The sequence below is a fragment of the Thunnus thynnus genome, chromosome 12 (assembly GCF_963924715.1).
Source record: "Thunnus thynnus chromosome 12, fThuThy2.1, whole genome shotgun sequence".
Classification (NCBI taxonomy): domain Eukaryota; kingdom Metazoa; phylum Chordata; class Actinopteri; order Scombriformes; family Scombridae; genus Thunnus; species Thunnus thynnus.
This window is the reverse complement of record NC_089528.1, coordinates 14,341,405-14,362,541: the sequence shown is the minus strand read 5'-3', so window position 1 is coordinate 14,362,541 and position 21,137 is coordinate 14,341,405. Positions and strand designations below refer to the sequence as shown.

The following is a 21,137-nucleotide window of genomic DNA, read 5'->3' as shown; positions in this document are numbered from 1 at the left end:
CTGCTGAAAGTGTAAAGTTTCTCTGAGCTCACTGAAAAACAGATTTTAAGGGGAGGGTCTACGAGCGTGATTTGTGACATAACAACTAGTTTGGAAGCCAATCCTGGTCCAATATTCAACTTACATAAGTGTGATGTGGAACCTTGAAGCCTCCAGTGTACAAACACTGAGAATTGATTTTACAAGGAAGTAGGAGACATCTTGTGTCCAGCAGTTAAACTAAAAATGCAAGAAATGCAACACATTAAAAAAGGGCTAATCAACAATAAATATTAGACAATAGCAAAACAGTAGATGATAAAATATATAATTGAAAGTAAAAAAGAGAGACCAGTAAGAATAATACAAAAAAAGAGAAATAATAACGATGTATCAAATGACCGTATGTAATGTGACAGGCATAGCTCTCAGTGATGAACCTACAGAGAATTATCATCCAACTTTGCAGCTTTACAAAGTTTGTTAGTGAGTTTCATCTTAGTGTTTAGCTGTTCGGCTGCAACTCTACTGTTACGGTTCAGTCTCACAGCTCAGTGTCATTTTCAGCAAAATCTGTTGTTTTCAGGGAAAAGCTCTAAAACCCACTGCATACTAAACCCACTGTTCAGCACCAAACAGCAAACAGACACAGTTAGCAAACTAGCTGGTGAACATAATGGAGCATTTAGCAGCTGAAGAGCCAGATATTTTTCCTCAGGAGTTGGTAGAGAGCAAAAACAGAGCTAATGGAGAGTGAACTTTGGACTTACATTCACCAGGTGGACAGAAACACAACTCCAAATTAATGATAATGTTGCTCCATAACAGTTGGACATGTAAATAAGGAACTGTTTGCTAACAAGATCAACATATCAGCTTAAAAATTTATAATATGATGTTGTTGTGTTCACAACTTGTTTCCACTGCCCCCAACTGGCCAAAAAAATCTATTAATGCAGGTTAAAGACTATTTACTCTTTGCTAAACAGTGACCACTGTGGACACAAGACACTATGTGATGCTACATTACACAAATGTGTTCTTTTTTTAGTTTTGTAATAAAAACACTGAAATGCTACAATGTAGTCTAGCAGTTGCCAAAATAAAGATGAGTCATAAAGTCAGTAAATTGATCAAGTTATGTCAGGTAAATAGCAACATCTATTAACAATTTGCTAACATTTGCTAACGTTAGCGACCAAAAGCTACCGGTCATACCAGTCTAAATCAGGCTGTAGCAGCAAAACCTCTGAGTGTATTGAAGTGAGCGAGGGTTTGTTTTATTGCTTATGAATTCTACTATTCATTTGCAGAAGGAGGATTGTGCTATTTCTTTTTCAAAAGTTACATACTTACAACTTTTATTTCAAAAATACACAGCAAAATGCACTTTTATTACAATTCTTAACAGCCATACATGGATTAAGTTTCCTCTTCATGTGTGGAGTTCCCTCCATAAAAACACAAGTATCTGTGCATTCACAATTAATAAACATCTTGTACAAATACTTGTGCATCTCTGTCATCATTTAATCGTTTGCTTTAAGGAAATGTTGCCAGAGCAGACTAAGTGGATCAAATTTTATTCTCAGCTGCAACTTGAATCAGCTGTGCTGCATACAACAGATGTATTTCTGACAAGTAGACAGAAATATCCCTGCATGGCTTTGTTTGGCTTTCCTCTCAGACAAGCAGGCTTCTCTCGCTGGAGCCACCAGGAGCTCAAACAAAAGCTGCCTTTGTCTTTTAACTTGTCAATCATCTAAGAATAAAGTTGACATCACAGGTATGGCACAGGGAAGTTTCCACCCTCCTCACTCCTTTGATACTGTAAATATTAGCGCGTTAATTTTATTTGTGAGTCTGTTTGCCCGGCTGCCTTGGCTTTGTGTATGCACATGTGCACTTTGTTTGATATATCTATGGAAATTGTGTCAGGGTATTGCTCTGAATCATTCTGTTGGCCCTAGAGTTGGCAAAAACTCTTCAGCAAACAAATACGGATATACTCTGTGGTCCCGCATGACCAGCATTGCATTGTACTTACATGGAGATGTTTTTAAGCCAGACTCTCTCCACAGGACAAGTAAATATATTGAAAAGGATTTGCTAACAAAAGAAACTCTCCTGTTAGCCTGTGACAGACAAGGTTGATTCAAACATGTATCTCAAGGCGGCCTGCAGTGAGATCCCCGTGTCCAGGCAGAGAGGGGGGCCGAGGCTGGATCGCTGCCCCAGTACCATTCAGCAGAGGCAGGGGGCAGGAACCAGGGTGCCCCCCTCAAGCCCCACCAGCTGTCTTCCAGGAAGCTTCGACGCCATCAGAGTTCGAGAGCAGCAAAGTTTAGAGGAGCTTCTTCATGTTCACAGCCATTTTTTCCAGGCGTCTCCCCATCCTTGTGCCAGCATGGTCTACAGGTAGGATATGTTCTGAAGAGGGGTGCATGCACTTAAAAATAAAAATCTAGCACATTCAGATTAGTGCTGTAAATTCAGACTATTATCTTATATAGTCATAGAGAGCTTGTAGATGTAGAGCTACAGTGCACATGTTTTGCATTACTTGCATTTTGCATCATTTCTGGGTATTTTTCATGCCAGCTTTTCACGTCATGTTGTTTCCATATGCTGCATGTTTTTATGCAATTTTTGATCTGCTCAAGGGTTAGTCTGAGCCCAATCAGGGTAAACAGCCTCCTGTTTGTCAGTTCACTTCAAGTTGTATCATTTATAAACCACTGGAAGTTAGGATTAAAGTTTAACACTGCTCAGCGAGGTCCCTGTCCTGTTAAATACCTAATGCTTTACATCATCTCCTGATAGGGAAGGGTCCTTCTTAGCACAGCGAGACCCAGCAATAATTCCCCTCCGTAATTAGACTTGGCGTGAAAGGCACATGAAGCCACCATCAGACATATTGCAATGTCTTCAGTGGCTTCGGCAGGTTTAAGTGTACTTTGGAAAGATTGAAGATTTGAATAAATAATCAAGCAAGCCTCATGTTAGAGCTGATTGTCATTGCAAAGCAGGAAGAGATCTATCAGCAATATCTGATCTGATATTTTATTAAATGGAGCATTTTCCAGAATTGCTGTGTGCTGTTTCTGAAATGTTAAAAACAGGATGGATGTGTGGCTGGGGTATTCAAGTATTTGCCAAAGTCCAATTATCTTTCTCTGTTTCTGGATGCGCAATGTATTGTATGTTTCCAAATACTCAGTATATTTCCCAGTAGATATGATTTTGATTGATTGTGTGAAGAGTTAGAACCGCATGAGTGTATATTTGGATTGTACCTTGACTGCACATCAAAAGCATGAACTTTTAAGAGTTTTCAACATGATGATCACTTTTAAAGGAATAATTTAACATTTTGGGCTAAATATGAAGCTGCAGCTGGGAGCTTAGCTTAGCATGAAGACTGGGAGCTGAGGGAAACAGCCGAACTAGCTCTGTCCAAAGTTTTAGAAAATCAACTTCTCAGTACCTCTAAACTTGATTTATTACCACATTATATTTTGTTAATTTTATCTGCACTAAAACTTCAGTGTTAATGTGTTAATTATAGCTTTGGGGGTACAAGCAGAGCATTTTTTAAATATTTTTTGATATGTTTCATATCTCTTAAAACATGTCTGGAGGGTATCTTTAATCTTTGGAGGCCTGCTTTTTCCCTCTGTTTTAAGTCCTCATGCTAAGCTAAGCTAATCACCTGCTGGCTGTAGCTTCCTCTTCTTCTCATCTAACTCTCAGCAAGAAAGTTAATAAGCATATTTCGCAAAATGTTGGGAAAAAAATGTCTTTAATAGTTACCCTCTTCAGAACGTTGGCTATGTAACCCAACTGATGATAACAAATCAATGAATTTGATTTGTGCATACACAGCTTATATCTGCATGATGCATAACACTGTAAAACTGTGCTGACCTAAGTGTTTTATTGCAAACTCAAACAAAATCCTGCCCCCAGAGCATTTAAGATGAGCTGTTACCTCTTCAGACAAAATCAGTTTCAGTAACACGTGATACCAATAGACTAAAACTCCAAAATGAGCTTGCGAGCCATTTATCATGATGTCGATACTCTGCAGGTACACAAACATTTCATCAATACTGAATCTATAAACCACTGATTGCTTTACCATTAGAAATAAATGGCTGTGCATCCACTTCCCTCTATCACTCAATATCACACCGCTATGAAGCCATATGCCTGCTGGGCAGACACGTAGGCATCTGTAGAAACTGTCACAATAAAGACGTCAACATGCATCAGTGTCACCATGTGCAGTGGATTCAAACCTGCAGTAGATGAGGTTGTGGCAGAAGATGGACCGATAATAACGCTGATGGTCATGATGGTGGTGGCTGAAATGATGATGATAATGGTAATAATAGTAATGGGATGATTATGATAATGAGGTGGTGATAATAAGTAGATGACAAAATAGAAGGTTTTTGTGCTGTTGATGAAGGATGGATGTGGTAGTGGTGATGATGATGATGATGATGATGATGACAGTGACCAGGCATTTTCACATATAATATCAACTTGAGAGCTGAGCTTCTTCATCTGTATTTCATGCATGTTTTCTGGCCTGCAGTGAAATTTGTAGCGCCTAATAACTGTGACCATTATGTCTACACAGAGTCAGTACGACCCTATTAGGGCAGATTAAGAACCAATTCTTCCTCTGTGGTGTTGTACGCGCAGTGCATCACAATGACATGGGCTCCGGGTCTAATCTGCAGCACAGGGGAAAGACTGTCGACTTGGAGTGAGAGAGAGCAAGAGTGCCATGTTAAATAGTGATTTTGAGTAGAGAGAGGAGATAACAGACAGACAGAACATGTGAGCAAAAGGTCGAATGCAGAGGAAAATACATAGAGAAAGAAGTGATCGAGCAGAGAGAGTGGGACTGCAGCAGCAGTGACATCACAGACAGCTTGGAAAGGTTTTCCCCCTCATTATCTCTCATTTTCTCAACAGGAGGTTAGTGCTGATAAGGAAAAGTATCTATTAGACACTGAATAGCCTTTCGAGCACAAGAATAAGATGTGGAACACACAAATCTTTTAGTCAAGCAGCAGACTGTTTACAAGGCTGTAATTATGTGACATGGAATCTGATGTTACTGAGAGGTTTATCAGTATAGGGAATAATTGTTCTCTATTTAAATGGATGCAGTATTTTGGTGAAACACAGGCAGCGCTATCAAGCTACACTGACAGATGTTCCAAACTGTAGGGAATCGAGGGTTATATTAGAGGGATTTATCAGTCTCCTCAGTGCAGTGTCATGGTTGCTCATCTATTTCAACATGTGCGCACTCACTGTATGGAGGTTTGTGTCTTAAGTTTCCGAAGTCTATTATAGAGTCTTACTGGAGCAATTAAGGCAGAGCGGTTTGCCTCAGGGTAACAGTGTTATCGCCTACTGGGGATTTCAGCTGAGAGTGTGTAACAGTTCTAGTTGACGCTTTTGACTGACACACTTTTAAATGGGATCGACAGGGAGGAAGTTGTAGCCTTGGAGGTGCTGGTGACATTAGAGGGATGTTTGCAGCTTTGTCCTACCGAGCTGTTACCTCTCCAGAGCATCACACAGCAACATGATCAGGCCAAAACAAGGTTTTCGGGCAGGCAAAGAGGCTGTAGAATCTGGAAATGGCATAACACCAGAGATATGGCTGCTATTTTTTAGTTTTTCTAAAAGGGAGAGTGATTTTAAAAGGGCACTCCACCAATTTTCTGTATCGAGCTTTCCTAAGTCTGTAAAAATAACCTTGATGATGTCATCAGGGTTATTTCAGCTTGGGACTTCAAATCATAGACTGTATATAAAGATGGATGTAGTGAGGTGTGACATCATCCATTGGTTTGCATTGAAGCTGGTTTGAAGCCGAGCTGCTGATTATGGTTGGCGCCGACTTTTCTGTTTGGAGCCAGGACCTTCTAACATAATGAGTGCGTGGTGTTGCCTTTCACGCTCTGGAAACATGCCCTGCTACCTCAGACCAAAGCAAATGCTTGCTTACTGGGAACACCGAGTGGTATACACTGGCGCTAATGTTAGCAACTTTAGCTAAACTGTGCTAAACAGGTATCGTAATCAAGTAACATTGAATTTTCTGAAATATTTCATGACAGCATCCTTTTAGTTTAACCTCTTAACCACAAACATGGTAGAACGGCGTATCTGGAGAAAAATCACAATCAGAATGTTTATTCTTTAAGCACAAGTTCCAAAAGTCCGAGACAGTGACAGTCTAGGAACTGAGGACAGCAGCATGCGAGCAAACTGTCAATCACAGATGTCAATCAGTGCAAGAGCTGCCAAGTCTGCTGTTTTCATGTGCATTACAAGCACTTGTAAAAAGGAATAACCTCATATCAGACATTTTATCACACAACATATAGTTTCACAACATGTATAAAAATCTTACCAGTCATCCTGAGCAACCTATCTCCCCAGTTGCTCCATCCGACCCAGAAGCTTTCCTCAACGTTAAAAACAACAGGGCTCCGCTGAACTGATTTTTACACGATAAACACTATCGAATGCAATCACAAGGATATAAATAAAACTGTATTGGCCTCAAGGTTTGTAGATGTTCAATGAAGCATGAAATCCTGCATTGTCACATTACTGCTCAGTGGGGGGAGGAAAGTAAGATGCCTGCCTGAACACTGCCTGGTTTATGCTTTATTTCACTGTGCCAATTCAGCTGGTCTGTGCTCAACATCTGCTTTGAGAAGCCAGTGTCAAGGAGGTCTTTCTTGGTCCTTTTCGAGCCTGAAATGAACTACAGTCATTTTTCACAGTACATAACATGAAGTGGTGTGAGAATATGTTGTTTGTACAGGGGTCATAGACTGGAAGTGAGTGCTTGTTACATAATTACAAAGGTAACTGCAGTGTAAAGAGGGCATGCACTGTAACAGCAGACAGCATAAAGAGGCAGTAGCAAAAAAAAAAGCCTCCTAAGTCGTCCACAGTGAAGTGAAGCGTGCCTATGACGTTCAAATGTAGGTTACTGTAATCAACCACAATATACCACCATAACATCCTGCCTGAGGCGTTTTTCAGTAAATAAATGAACACACACATATCAACTCACATCACCTCAGCTCAGATCTCTGGATTTCCATTCAGACTGTACCTTCATCTCTCTTCCTCTCTCTCTCTCTCTCTCTCTCTCTCTCTGAGTGTGTGGCACTATAGTGAAAAACACTGCAGTTCTTTCAGCCAGTCAGTCAGAGCCAGTAGCCTATACACACTGTCTCTCTCCCTCATTCAGCGCCTGGCTCCCTCTCCACGCTCAACACGCGCTGCTCCTCGCCTCCTCACTGCATCTGTCCTCTTTTCTCTGAAGTGAGGTGCACCATGCATCCTCCTTTTTCCTCCTCTTCGCTTGTCCATTACCATTCCAGAGTCCCTTTATTAAACAGAGCATTATTGCTGCGCAGCCGGGGACCATAAAAGCTGTGTTACTTGCTAGAGGACTTTGGAGACGGGACAAGGCTGGTTGCTGGGTCTGAGGACAGCTGCTGGAAACACTGCTGCTGCTGCTGCTGCTGCTTCTGTTGGGATGTGGATCTTTCTGGGACCTCTGCTTGCTGTGTAACATCGCTTGTCTCATCTCAAAGTTGCAGGAGAGCACACGTCAATCAAGAATCTCATCTTGCCTCATCTTCTTTCAAATGGACCACTGACAACTCACTGTGTGTAAGAACACTTCGACCAGTAAAGATTTGGCTTCAGTGTATGTATTATGAGTGTGTTGTAAGTGGATGCAAATCCAGCTGTACAACAGAGAAGATTTGTGAGTGTACAGTACAGATTTGTAAGCATATGCTTTTCTGTGAAAGCATGACCTTAATTTTTAGATGTGTGACAAGAGAGAAGAGTGTCTGTGATAGTGTGTGTGTGTGTGTGTGTGTGTCTTTGTGTACTGTGTCGAAAACACACTGTGGTGGTGCAGTGTTGTTCTCCTCACTCCAGGTGTTGACTAAAAGGCTTAGCTGGTTGGAGGGCAAGAAAGACTCCCCAGACACCCACAACTCCAGTCAGCCTGACAAAAAAAACCCTCTTAAACACCTGAAAGAGAAAAATGTTAGAGAAGGCTGTAAGCAGAAACAGACTAATCAGATATAAGCAAGAGACAGAATTATAATTGGAATAGGAATAGCACACAACATGGATAAAGTGAGGAAGATAAGATCAGGACAGAAAGAGAAAGAGGAAAATGAGATAGAAAGACAAGCAAAACTAGGGCAGAATCGCTCTCATTCTTCATATTGTCACGTTGAATGAGCTTAGAAATGTGAGCAGAGGGCATTAAACTGGAGAAAAGAGCCTGGAAAAAGGAAATACAAAGAGGTTTCACAGGTCATCTTTTAGGTTTAGCAGGACATTTTTCTCTTCTCCGTACACCTTTAACCCTAACCCTAGTAACCTCTGCGACATACATGTTTTCCCTCTCTCTTCTTAACTGGGCAACTCTTTAAGCAACTCATTCAGTACTTCCTCTCCTCCACTCTTCTCTCTCCATCTCCACCCCCTCTCATATTTTCAGGTGGAGTCAGACCTTCGCAGGATCCCCGTCTCAGCTCCTCACACACTGACCAGGACTGTGCCGCTGCTATGTCTCATTTTGATGTAACATCAGTTCTTCCAAAATAAACTGAGCAATCTCATGTTTCCTCATTCCTGCCTCTGACTGCCATATGAGATTCAGCAGCACCAGGCAGAACTGGTCTGGATCACTGACTTTCAACTTCACATAAGAACATCTGGATTCCCCGGACAGATAAAAAGGACACAAGCAAAGCCTTGTCTTGGAGCAGCTTTGGTGGCTTTTGTTTCTGCCAACAGCCATGCAGGTGTCCTTCGCATGCACAGACCACGGGCTGAAGGCCCCGCGTAACGGCGAGCACAGCAAGCAGAACGCCACCAGCCCCAATACAGCCAGCCAGGCCCGCGCACGCTTCCGCACCGTGGCCCTGATAGCTCGCAGCCTGGGCTCCTTCACCCACCGCTACCACCACAACCTCAAGGAGTCCACCGCCAAGCTCACCGGCATGAAGTACCGGTACGTAGACTGATGATGATGATGGAGACTGTGTGAGAGGGCAGAGTGAGGAAGAAGGAGGTGTGCTTAGTTTAGTTTTCTCTCCTCTTCCCAGTGTATGCTGGGAAGGAAAAAAAACTGCCACAACTGTGAGTGTGAAGCAAAGAAAATGAATCAAAGAACATGAACATTATGACAACACAACACAATATGGGAGAACATGGTAGAAAAACAATACAACTAAATGGGAAGAGAAATTAATAAATTGAAAGAGCTCTGACTGAGACAATGAAGATATATGAGCAGGAACAGGTGATGAGTGGGAGGGTGAGTGTGCCTGTGAGTGTCTCTGTGTTCAGAGAAACATAGACATTTTTCCAAGATGGAGATTTCTTGGCAACTTTATATAATTTTCAATAGCTGATAGTGTCTGTAGTGAACTACGATCTAGTAGTTCTATACAATCTAGTATCTAAGTATCTGTTGCATAAACACACAGAAAAGATAACATTCTTCAGGCACACAGAAAACTTATATTAAAAGCCTTTATTGAGTCAAGCATACTGGTTTAAAATGTAGACAGGTTTCAAAACTATAAGGTCTTGATCATGGTGATAATGGCAGTACTGGCGCGTAGTATAGACATTACACCATTATTCCATCATGAAATTGCCAACAAATATAAAGAAAACACCTGTCATATCACTGTCAGGAAAGTAAAATAATGAATCATTATATGCAGTTTGATGCAGTCCCATACAAATATGACAAAAACACAGATTTGAGATTCTGACAATGAAGCTGAAAAAAAGTGTTGCAGAACATTGTTGCTAAAAAAAAAAATCATGTCTTTAAAGTGTCAGGTGTTCAGGAGTTTGGTGGCAAATGTGGAAGTACTTGTGATGCTGCAATACAATATGCACCACAGGATATGACAAAATCACACTCAATGCAAAAAATACAAGATGTGGTTAATACATTTATTCAATCAAACATGATAGAATATAATTATGTCATTATTACTGACAGAAAAAAAATATTTAATTATATACATAGTTGTTATCCTATTTATTTTGGTTGAATCTGAATTTGCCATAATCACCTTTATTCATTTTGTTCATCAACAGTACAATGCTTCACTGTATCAGAGTAGAATTTGATCTTTACAGTCTGTAATGAGCTTGTTCAGTATCACCAGCATTGGTTCAAGATTCTGACCACGCCGCAGGCACTTCTTAGTAACTGTCCGCAGCCATACAGTATACCGCAGCCACACAAGTGTGACAGAGCCGTGCAGTAGAGCTCTCCATGTGTGTCTGTGTGGGAGTTGTAACAAGGCTTGGCCAAGTAAACAATGCTCTCTTATCTCAGTGAGTGGGCTCTTAACCCAGACCGCAGCAAAATAGTAGCTTTCACCTCACACTGTTAACACGCTGGAGAGGGTGACATCATCGCTTACAGTTTGAGGATCAAGTGCGAAACGGAGAGAGAATGAGAGAAAGAGGGGATGATGGGAAGGGATGGAGCTAGAAAGAAGAAATGAGGGAAAGAAAGAACAAAAAAACTGAAGCAGAATGAGAGACTGAATGAAAGAGAAAATTGGGGCATGCGGGTTAGCACACAGAAAAGAGGCAATTAACAGAATCCGGGCAGATTGGATGCAGAGCAGCAAAATGTGATAAGTGTCTGCTTGTCACACAATCTCATCTCGTTTCCATAACAACATTGAAATAGCCAACTTCAATCTGTTGCCAGCCCCCAAACAAGCTTGGTTACTCCATTGTGTTAAGTGGTTCAGCATTTACAAAAGATTTTTCCATCAAGCGACAAGATTAATTCTGAAATTCTATTTGTTTTTGAGCTCAATTGTTTCACCTTTTCAAAAAAAAAGTTACGCTCAGCCAACGATTACATGAGGATTTGTTCATTCTTGTAGCTCCTTCTAAAAACAGATGGAGGATGTTAACAGTTAAAGCTCTTAGCAAATCGCCCATTTTTACCACAGAGAAGCAAATATTGGATGAAAGATCTTCATCTGTCACATCCCCTCCCTGCTCTCCGTTTGACAAATATCTTCTGTTCCACACTCTCCCAGTACTGTATCTCATTTGCTTTGCTTTCAAAAAAAAAAAACTCTGACTCAAAGCTGTTTGCCTTAAGATGATACTATGTTGCTTTGGATGACATCTCTCTCTCCTGAAGCGAAGCCAAGTCCCCAACTAAATCTGTGTTGTACAAACTCTGAACTTTTCTCAAAAGAAGGCACTTTCTCTCAAATATGGAAGTGTGTGTGTATTTGTAGGCATATGCACTGGCACATTGCGCATTACATACATGAGTGCATGTATGTGCGCTAGATGTGTGATGCGTCGAGGCACACTGGGAGCATCTGAAGGCGTAGCAAGTTGAAGCAGAAGATGTAGTTTGCAGCGCGAGCGAGCATAAACTAATAATACCACCATCTGCAGCATTTTCAGTTGTCATGGCGATCCAAAAATAGTGTGGTTCTAATTGCGGTGTCCCCTAGATGCAACCTTCTGAGGCTTGTTTGACCTCTTCTTACTCCTGAAATAATATACACAAGGCAAAAATTATGTGATGGAACAAAACAAGTTGAGCAGATTATTTCTGGTTCCTGGCAGGGGTCGTCTGGGTTGAAGTCCATAACGGTCATTAGGCAGCAGAAGGCCTTTTTAAAAGTCCAGGAGGTTCGGGGAAGATTCCGCTTGGTTGGTTCAGAGCTGCACTGCAGATGGGCATGCAAAAATCCCTTCTGTTGGTTCCTTCTGATGCAGGCTTATCAGTGGCCAGCAGAGAGAGAGGCACCCTCTGCTGTGTATGCATCTGTGTGTCGAGAGTGAGTGAGTTATGTATAAAGCAAGTATATAAGGGGAGTGGGGAGGGGGTTGGCACACGGGATAGCCATAAAATGTGCTTAATACTGGTCATTTTAACTACTCATTGTTTTGTACACACAGTTGACCTCAATTAAAGTTTTGGAGGAAATTGTGAGAGTTTCCGTCCCATCATTTGTTTGTTTGAGGCAGCCCCCAGAGTGAACGTCATTCTTGCATTCATGGATGACTCTGCTGTGCCTCTAGCTTGATCCTTTTAATTAAAAGCTTTCCCTCTGTTGAGCCCCTTTATTTCGTAATCCAGCGGGCTATCAGACCTTAAAACAAAAATACTGGTGTTAGTGAGTTTTTCGCCTGAATCATTGATTGCAGAGGATGTATTTGAAAGTCTCCAGCTTATCTTCTGCTGCTCGGCTCTCCAAAGTCTCAAAATTAATGGTTAAATGCAGAATTTATTGTGGAAAGCACTTCCTTCTTGAGTTAGGTTGAGCCTTTAACTTTTAAACCTGGCCAAGGAGACTTTCAATAGCTTTAGCTATTGCTAGAATACACTGCAGATTTTTTCATATCAAAGAGGCAAGAAATCTGCATTTTTCTTTGCACCACAAATATTTCAGTGGGTTTAGATAAGGTGTATGAAGGCTGAAATGATTGAATTTTTTTTTATAGTGAAGTCTGATGCAAATTCTTCCTCTATCTGCTTGTCCACAGAAAGATAACAGTTAGATATTCTGCTGCTGTTGCACTTGTCTGTGTGTACCATAATTCATTATTTGCTGGGATGTTGCTCTCTGTGAGTTTTTGTGGTGAACTTCCAGTATGTGTGTGCGTGTGCAGATGCGTGTGTGTGCATGCATGCGTTCGCTTGCGTGGCTTCATGCATGTCTGCACGCATAGAGCCCATCTTGCCGCTCTCGCTCTGATGCACAGTTTGGCAGCGTGTATCCAGCTGTCTGACTTGCTGTTTTTGCCCAGTTTTACGTCATACATCAACAAGATAGATTTGCTTTATGTTCCAACACCATTTACTTCAGCTCTCATCTCAGCTGTTATGTTGTGATGTGTAGCTCTAATAACATGAGCCAGGGTGTTGCACCATGGGAGCCCTGTGACATGGAGCTCCAATCTGCCTAAGACCAAACAAGCCCCCAAGGATAAGAAACGCCAAATCTCTCAGTTAAATGGGGAGGAAGTTTGCATGGGCTTTGCATTTTAATTAAAGGTCACAACTAAAATGGCTTTCTGTAACTCTAATGGTTTTATAATAGCAGCACCTTGCAAATGCAATTTAGTTTTTTCTCTCCTTTCTGGCCCCAGTAAACAGACTCTAATCACAAAGATGATTGGAAGTGATTAAACAGGAACAAAACGCTGCAGTGTGAGAATAACAGTGATACCGATGGGATATAATGACTGCAAATTGCACAAATAGGCTTGTTGGTGGGACTGAACAAGGAAAACAAAGAACTCACCCCTATCTATTCCTGTTGTGGGTTTGCCAAATGCCACAGAAAAGACATACTGACCTTACAGAAGTGCCATGAGGTCAAAAGAAGGACTGTTTTAGCTTTGGCATCAGACGTTCAGCCTTGTCAAGTTACTGTATCTATATTTGACTTTGTCTATTATTGTAATCACACTAATAATTCATGAATTTACAATATTGTGAACTGTCATGCACAGTTTTGTTCTGTACATTAACTCTAGTCATGATTTTAGAGACATTTTTTTCACTTTGACGCTTCTTTTTGATGCTTTCGAGTTGACAGAAACTTCACCTGAAGCAATATTGTGATTGTATGAGTGCTGTACAAAGGTTTTTCTAGTTATCATGATAGGCTCTTTTTTTTTCTCCCCACTTTGCCGAGCTCGCTTTGAAATTCACAACGCACTGAATCAACCACTTCAGATCTGCCCACATGTTTTTCAATACAGTATCAACCCACAGGCCACTGGCTTCAATCATGTGTCTCTGCCTCAAATACAGCTACTGTGTGAGAGATTTGTGGGTTTTCTGATATATGATGGTCAAATCACAGTTTGTGAGAAATAAAAAAAGAGTCCGAACATTTTGAATAGCCTTCCAGATCACAGAAAAAAATCAAATTTAGAATAAAGGTCAGAGGTGGAAAAACAAAACAGAAAGTCCAGTCCACACACACACACATGTGCACACACTATACACACATTCACATCGCGCAGGGCCCTGTAGGGAGCTGGCTGTCATTTCCTATTTCCCATTCTTTGCCATATAGAAGGCTTTATCTGTAGAGGGCGTTTGATCTGCTTAGACTTGGGGCTCGGACTTGCAACTCTGCAAACCTCAGTCTGTTGATAGTGTCACTTGGTTACTGCCTGCATGCATCTCTCTCTCTCTACAACACTCCAACCATGCTTTTCTCCTTCCTCCGTCATTGCTGAAAATTCAACCATAAGGCCTGTTGGCTTCGTCACTTTCCCCAGCAACTGCCGCGGCTTTTCCTTCATACTTAATCTGTTCATTTTTTCCCCCTCAAAGTGCTTGATTTCACTTCCCTACTTTCTTCCCACCCACACAGGCCCCAGCTTTGATATATTTAGACTCTGACCCCCCCTTTCTCCCCTGCACTGAATTATTTTGATAACAACATTATGGTTGCCATCAGGGGAGCGGTGGGAACGGAGGAGGTGGGTGTTGTCTAATCCCTCCGCCCATCAAGGTTGGCTTGTGTGGGTTTGCTTAGTCTACATTAATCCCCAGTGAGTGAGGAGTTTTAGCTGTTTACTTTCAACCTTGACAAAAGCGTTAGCAGACAAATATTGATTTGCGCAATCCGATACCAGGAAATAAATTATAAGTAATGCCTCTGTGTGACTTGAGAACCACTGTATGTGCTTTCCAGGAGAAAGGAAATCCTCCCACAGTAAGAGATCATTCGTCCCAAGATTTAAGCACAATAACTCCAGATGTTCATTTTATTTCAACTGGGGATCCACTAAGAATAGAACAGGCTACATACAGTAGCAGCTCGCAGGATGTTCACTAGTGGTGACAGGTTTGTGTGGGGGGGCGTCTTCAAATGACTCATTTGTCATTTTACTTCAGGGCTTCTTTTGGTCACCATCCAAGCATGAGGGACCAAACCACACTAACTGGCGTACAAAGTTGTTTATGTGAAACTTTGTAAAGACAAGGTGTCCTTTCCTTGGTGCGTTTATTTTGCCATTTAGAATATAACATGTAAAGTTCTCTCTCTCTCTCTCTCTCATCTCTCTGCATCCTCACACACCCACTTAACGTTTCCTCTCTCTGTATCCTACATACACACAATTACCCGTTTTCTAAGTTATTTTCTTTTCTTTGTTGCAAATTACATGCTGTAATCTCCTGAATCATTAGCTTCTTTAGCAATGTGCCTCTGCTGGCACCCACTTCCCAGACCCAGGACAGATCTATTAATACTCTATAGCAAAGCTGTGTGGATAATAATCAGTTATGGCCAATGCTGCTGCTCCACAGCTCTCAAAAAACACTGGGAACAAGAATGCAGAGGCGAGGCGGCTTCTTCGGCTGCCGAACATCAGCTTTGTTTTTCTCCTCTCATTACGACAGCCTGTATGTGTTTGTAACAGCACACAAACACTGCAAATTTAGCCTTATGGAGGATTCCAAAAACAAAGGGAAAAAAAATACATTTTTGCAAGGACAGCCAGCTTTATTTAGAAATGGAAAGTGCCTTTGAGCCTAATTGTTTATTGTGGAGATTGTGTGCATGAGCTGAATGAGCTGCTGTAAACATGAGAACAGTATCAATGAAAACCCAAGGCAAATATATGTACAGTTTATAGCTATTGCAGGTATTTATCAGATGTTTTATTGACACCAACTTGCATTAAATGCAGCAGGAAACATTCCTCAACATCAACACAGTTTGTCCTCAATAACCCCCGATCGAACACACAGATTCACTCAGTATCAGACTTCTAACCTGCAGTACAGCCCTTATTCCCTATTCCCCCCACACTTTCATGGATCAGAGCTCCCACTCTATAATACATCAGAGAGACGGATGATACAATATCCAAACTCCTCCACCATATCAGAGACAAGAACGCAACCCACGATTTGTGACTGCAGTGACATCTGTCACCTAGTTTTTGCCTGTCGTGTGGTTGTCAGCACAGCTTTCAATCCAAAAATGTATCGAGTGTTCATATGTGAACATCAACATTTATATGTTCAGCTCCATTGTCTGAGCAGCTCGGCTGAACCGCTGACTCGATGATGATGCTTCCCCATGTTGGGCTTATAATTGAATTGGTTGAGGGCACGGTTAGATAGCACAGGCTTGGATTAGACCGCCTTCATCTCGACGGGGCACAGACCATTAGTTGTTAGGCATGAGAAAACGGCTTGCTGGATATCACAATCCCCGCAGATAATTGGAGGTTGTTTCTGTGTCAGAAAACAAGTATTCAGAGATATTCTTCTCTCAGAATGAAGTGTGTGTGTGTGTGTGTGATGGAGTGGAGACTTTTATGTGTGCATGTGGCCTTGATGATTCTGTAAAAACCGATATGTCTCAATTTCACAGTCTTTGCTTCAAATCATTCCCTTTGTCAGACAACCGTGGCTGCCTGTGCAAGGCTTGTCGATTCCCCCTGTCACAATTTTCTTTAACCTACAGTCCATATCCTACATCACACTGTGGGAAGACACCTGTGGTGGCTGGAGGGAGAACAATCTGCTCTTGCTGTTAATGTCGGTGTTAGTCATTAAATGCTTGTGCCACATGAGTTCACCTCTCAGTTGGATTTCATGCGGCACAGATTGTAAAACTAGATGTGAATTGGAGATCTTCGACTCTGAGTCAAGGGAGGAAAGAACTCTGATGTCTTATTTTATCTTTCATGGTGTTAATGAGAGTCGAAAGTGTTTTATTAAATTGCAGCAGATCAGCTCAACTGGATGTAAATTAGCTGTTATCGAGGAGGCATATATCAGGAGGTGTACCATTGCGCAATTAATAGGTAGAGGAACACACCGAGGAAGGAGAGAAATAAAGACTGCATGTATAAAATAAACTGGGAGCTATCTTGAGAAATGCTGATATAATAGAACTTTGGTGCTCGAGAGGGAGCATGGTTGTCTGCATTTTGTGGGGAGGACAATAATAGTAAAAAGCCTGAGGACTGGAGTGCTCCCTGCTGTAAGAGGATGTCAACGTCTCTGAGTATAAGAAGAGGTAATTGAATAAGGAATAAAGGGGAGATACAAAGGGCACTACTTGTCAAAAAAAGTAGTGAACCAAACTTTCCACTGCTGCTGTACAAACAGATATTGAGTAGAATATTCTTCAGGGTCTTTAGAGGGTCTCTATCTTCTCCCAGAGATCCACATTGATGGAATAAATCAACTGTCCTGCCACCTTGTAATCTCTCTATTCTGATTCATGATTGCACATGTGATAAAGGTGACCCTCATGTTCAGCGATTCACCTCTCAATCAAACATGAGAAGCTACCAGACATCATTATTAAACCCTGCATCATGCAATTACAATTGATTTTTTTTTGTGCTTATATTCTTAGCTGCACAATAGCAGAATTGCTGTGCGTTATATTTCATTTCAGTCTCTAGATTTATGGTGCAGAAACAACATAGATTTTGGTTTTGAAAATCTGTGTGCGCCCTGAGCAAAATACAGGAGCGTGGTAATTACAATCACATTTGACTGATGACGTCTTGAGCCTAAACACTGGTTATGTTAATCATACTCTGTTTTTCTTCATAGGAACCTGGGGAAATCTGGGTTGCGTGTCTCCTGTCTGGGGCTCGGTGAGTACATTTAATTAGCATTGGGGGCAAATGTCTAATGATTTCATAAGCATCCAAGTGCAACTGAGCTGTGTGTGTGTGTGTGTGTGTGTGTGTGCGTGTGTGTGTGTGTGTGTGTGGAGAGAGAAAGACCTAGGCAGAAGGGTATAGTCTTTTAAATGTAATTATATAATTTCATCCTATTCTAAACCTCATGCATCTTTCATATGTATGGAAAGTCATGAGAGGCAACACAAAGCTGTTTGTAGTGTGTTAATATTTTCCCTGTTAATATTTAATGAATAGCACTGGTTTCAGCAAACAAGTTGCTCAATTATCACACATATTCAATGCACACCGAGGGTAAACACTCTCAGTCATCTTGATAGGATTGATTCATTTAGTAAATCTCTTGTGTGTGCATGTGGGTGTCTACGTACTGGTCATATCTTTGTCTCTGCATGCATGTGTACGTGAACTGCACCACGTGTGTGCGTGTGCCAAGTCGCTTGAAGGTGGTGTGTCTCTGAAGACAGAAAAACTTGACAAAGCAAAAGAAGAATACAGTCCTCTGCCCAGACCCAGCAGATACTAAAGCATGTCTAATGACAGAAAATCTGTGAATGAGTTAGTTAATAATCTCTGTAGTGATTTTTTTTAAAGACTTAGCTGCAGCAGATTGAGCAGCAGGGTGGAATATTCAAGAAGCAGGCCATCCTTCAACTACAGGGATTAGCTTCAAGCCTCGATATTGGCAAGCCTGAGCCATGAAGTGTTGCCCTTGAGCAAAACATTGATTCCCTCCTGTGCTGGTTTTCCATAGAAGGGAGCAAGGAAAGAGATCATTTCACAGTTGGGATCAATTCTATGTGGGTTTCTGTGTTTCAGTGGCTCAACTGTGCAATTACAGTTTTTACATAAGGCAGCAAATAATAACAATTGAATAGGAACCTTTTTTTTTTTACTTTACTATAGCCAATTCAGCAAAATCAGGATGACGCTACACTGATCTGCTGCTACTTCTGCTGCAGTTGGCTACAGATTTAACACCAGCGTCTGCATTATATCTTATTAGTGAACGATGACAGCAAGCTCCATGTGACAGGTGACAGAAGATTGGCTGAAAATATGAAAGTTTCAACAAAAACTTGGTGGAAAAACAGAGCCTAGGGTGGCTTCTTTCTATAAACAGTATAAGTGCACAGGACATCAGTGCAGTGTCTCACATGTGTGTGTATCTGTGCATTCGCTTGTGTGTGGCAACTCTAAGTATGAGGACCTCACATGACCTCAGACGAAATCTGACCCTTGATAGCTTACTTACTTATCAAGCCTCTTTTTAGCTTAATGACAGGTGCTGTCTGTCTATCTGCACCAAAACATGTAAGGTTAGAAGGAAAGAATTAGGAAAAGACAGGTTAAACTAAGTAATATAATGTTAATTCATAGATGAAGAACTGCTATTAGTCAAACCTCTTTTAACTTTTGACATTTGACAGGTGCTGTTTGACTATGTGCACCAACGCATTTGAAGCTATAAAAATGAGGAAAAATAAGTTTAAGCCAAGGAATAAAACATGTTTCTGAAACAAAAGTGAATTTCCCCGATCAGTTATTCTGAAATGGAGCTATTGAAAGGTTGAGGAAGTAACGAATAAAACATAAAACTGAACACCTGCCATCTGAGAGGTTTCTGTGTTTCACTGCCATAACTGCAGCAGATAACAATATAATAATAAAAATTGATAGTTTTTTCCCCTTACTTTTCTACAACCATTGCCAGCTAAGAAATATCAGGCTGAACCTACACAGATCTGCTGCTGTACTTCTGGTGCAGATGCCTACAGAATAACACCAGCTCCTGCATAATTTCTTATTAGTCGGAGATAACCAGAAGCTGCATGTGACAGAATCAGGTAACAAAAGATTGGGAGAAGAATACAAAAATTATAACAAGAACTGTGTTCAGCCCGTACTGTGCTTCTCTCTACATGCAATGATCAGAGCAATCTGTGCATGTTTATTTGACAGGAACAGTGTTCATTAATAAATAAAAACAAAACTGTGAATGTGTCAGAGTTGGCAAGAATTAGACTAAAAAACTCATTTTCAGTTTAACATCTGCCAGATATGAAAAGACTGAACAGAATGAAGTGACATATCTTACACAATTCATATACACAACATAATAAATATGCACAAAGTATTATAGTACACAACCACTGATAAATAATGCCATAGAATAACACTTTTATCTATGATCAAAACCAAATAAACAAGTAAGAAAGAAAAAAAGCATGCAAGGAAAGAAAAGGAAAGGAGCACTGATCAAGAAAGACAACAAGATGCAGAGAAAACAACTAGTATCCTAATGTTGATTATTAAAAGTTCTATATGTAAGAATTATGAAGCAATTTACAATTGTTTTTTACAATTTACAATTATTAATTGCCAGTGAGTGAACAGGTTGTACTTAAAACTGAGACCTTCCCCGACTTTGTCAGTTGGGTTTATCAGCCTGTGGACTGATTTCTATGTGAAGGACCCTGACCAGACAGATTTTCTGTGTCTTGCCTCTCTCCTGCTAACATCAATAAACGACCAGCGTCTATCGCAAAAAAAAAAAACAGTGCTATCTGAGTAGAAACACCCTGCAGATATTAGCTCTCCAGCTAATGAGACAGCTATCTGCCTCTGTCAACCACTACACATTTCACAGCAAAACAGGTCGCCCACTCCCGAGCACACACACAGCTAAAACAACATTATTTCCTCAAGAAAGGAGCAGATAACAAGCTCCAGAGCGATAGCAGAACATAGCTTACCCCTTTGTTTGTTTTTTTTCACAAAGAATAAAACAGATTTTGTTTCCGATATGAAAGTAAATTTCAGTTCTTCTGAAATGGAGCTATTGAAAGGTTGAGAATGAGGATGAAAAGGATAAAAATCTAAAAATGAACCAATGCACCTGTGATTAGAGATCTGCAGAGAGGTTCGCTCTACACAAACCTCACAAATTTACTCACACAGACACAAACATATTGACACACATGCAATAATTCCCTCACAGGGAGAAACACAAGCATGTAAAACTGTGGGACACAGCAATGCTTCACTTCTTCAGACAATTTTCTCTAGTACTGTCGCACTTTTCTACAGACAAAATGTTACTGTAATCACATAAGTTACACATATTCTATACGTATTGGCTTTAAACAAGAAACTCATACTGCAGTGAGCATTTGCACTTTAAACCAATCAGCTTTCAACCCTGACATTTGGCTGTGACGGTTTTAGGACAGGGGTGTTCTGCCATGTGCCCATGCCAAAATGTCAAAGTAATAATTAATGCATGATTAAATACCATTGTTGACAGGAGTGCGGTTTAACATGCGGAGGGTGCTGTATATTTCTTGTTTGTTTCAAAACTTTGA

The 21,137-nt window shown here is 40.9% G+C and overlaps 1 protein-coding gene across 3 annotated transcripts in view; it reads left to right on the top strand.

The window, feature by feature from the left end:
* Positions 1 to 1,609: 1,609 nt before the first annotated feature.
* The window catches only part of kcnab1b (potassium voltage-gated channel subfamily A regulatory beta subunit 1b), a 36,086-nt gene continuing 16,558 nt past the window's right edge, over positions 1,610 to 21,137 (top strand). The window contains exons 1-5 of one of the 3 annotated variants that reach the window (XM_067605702.1): positions 1,634 to 1,765; positions 2,153 to 2,397; positions 7,629 to 7,707; positions 8,558 to 9,073; positions 17,681 to 17,724. In XM_067605702.1, the coding sequence (XP_067461803.1) occupies positions 8,859 to 9,073; positions 17,681 to 17,724 (259 nt within the window). In that variant the 5' untranslated portion in view covers positions 1,634 to 1,765; positions 2,153 to 2,397; positions 7,629 to 7,707; positions 8,558 to 8,858. Of the gene's footprint in view, positions 1,766 to 2,113; positions 2,398 to 7,628; positions 7,708 to 8,557; positions 9,074 to 17,680; positions 17,725 to 21,137 lie in introns of all 3 variants that reach the window. The other 2 variants (XM_067605703.1, XM_067605701.1) reach the window with 2 other exon arrangements.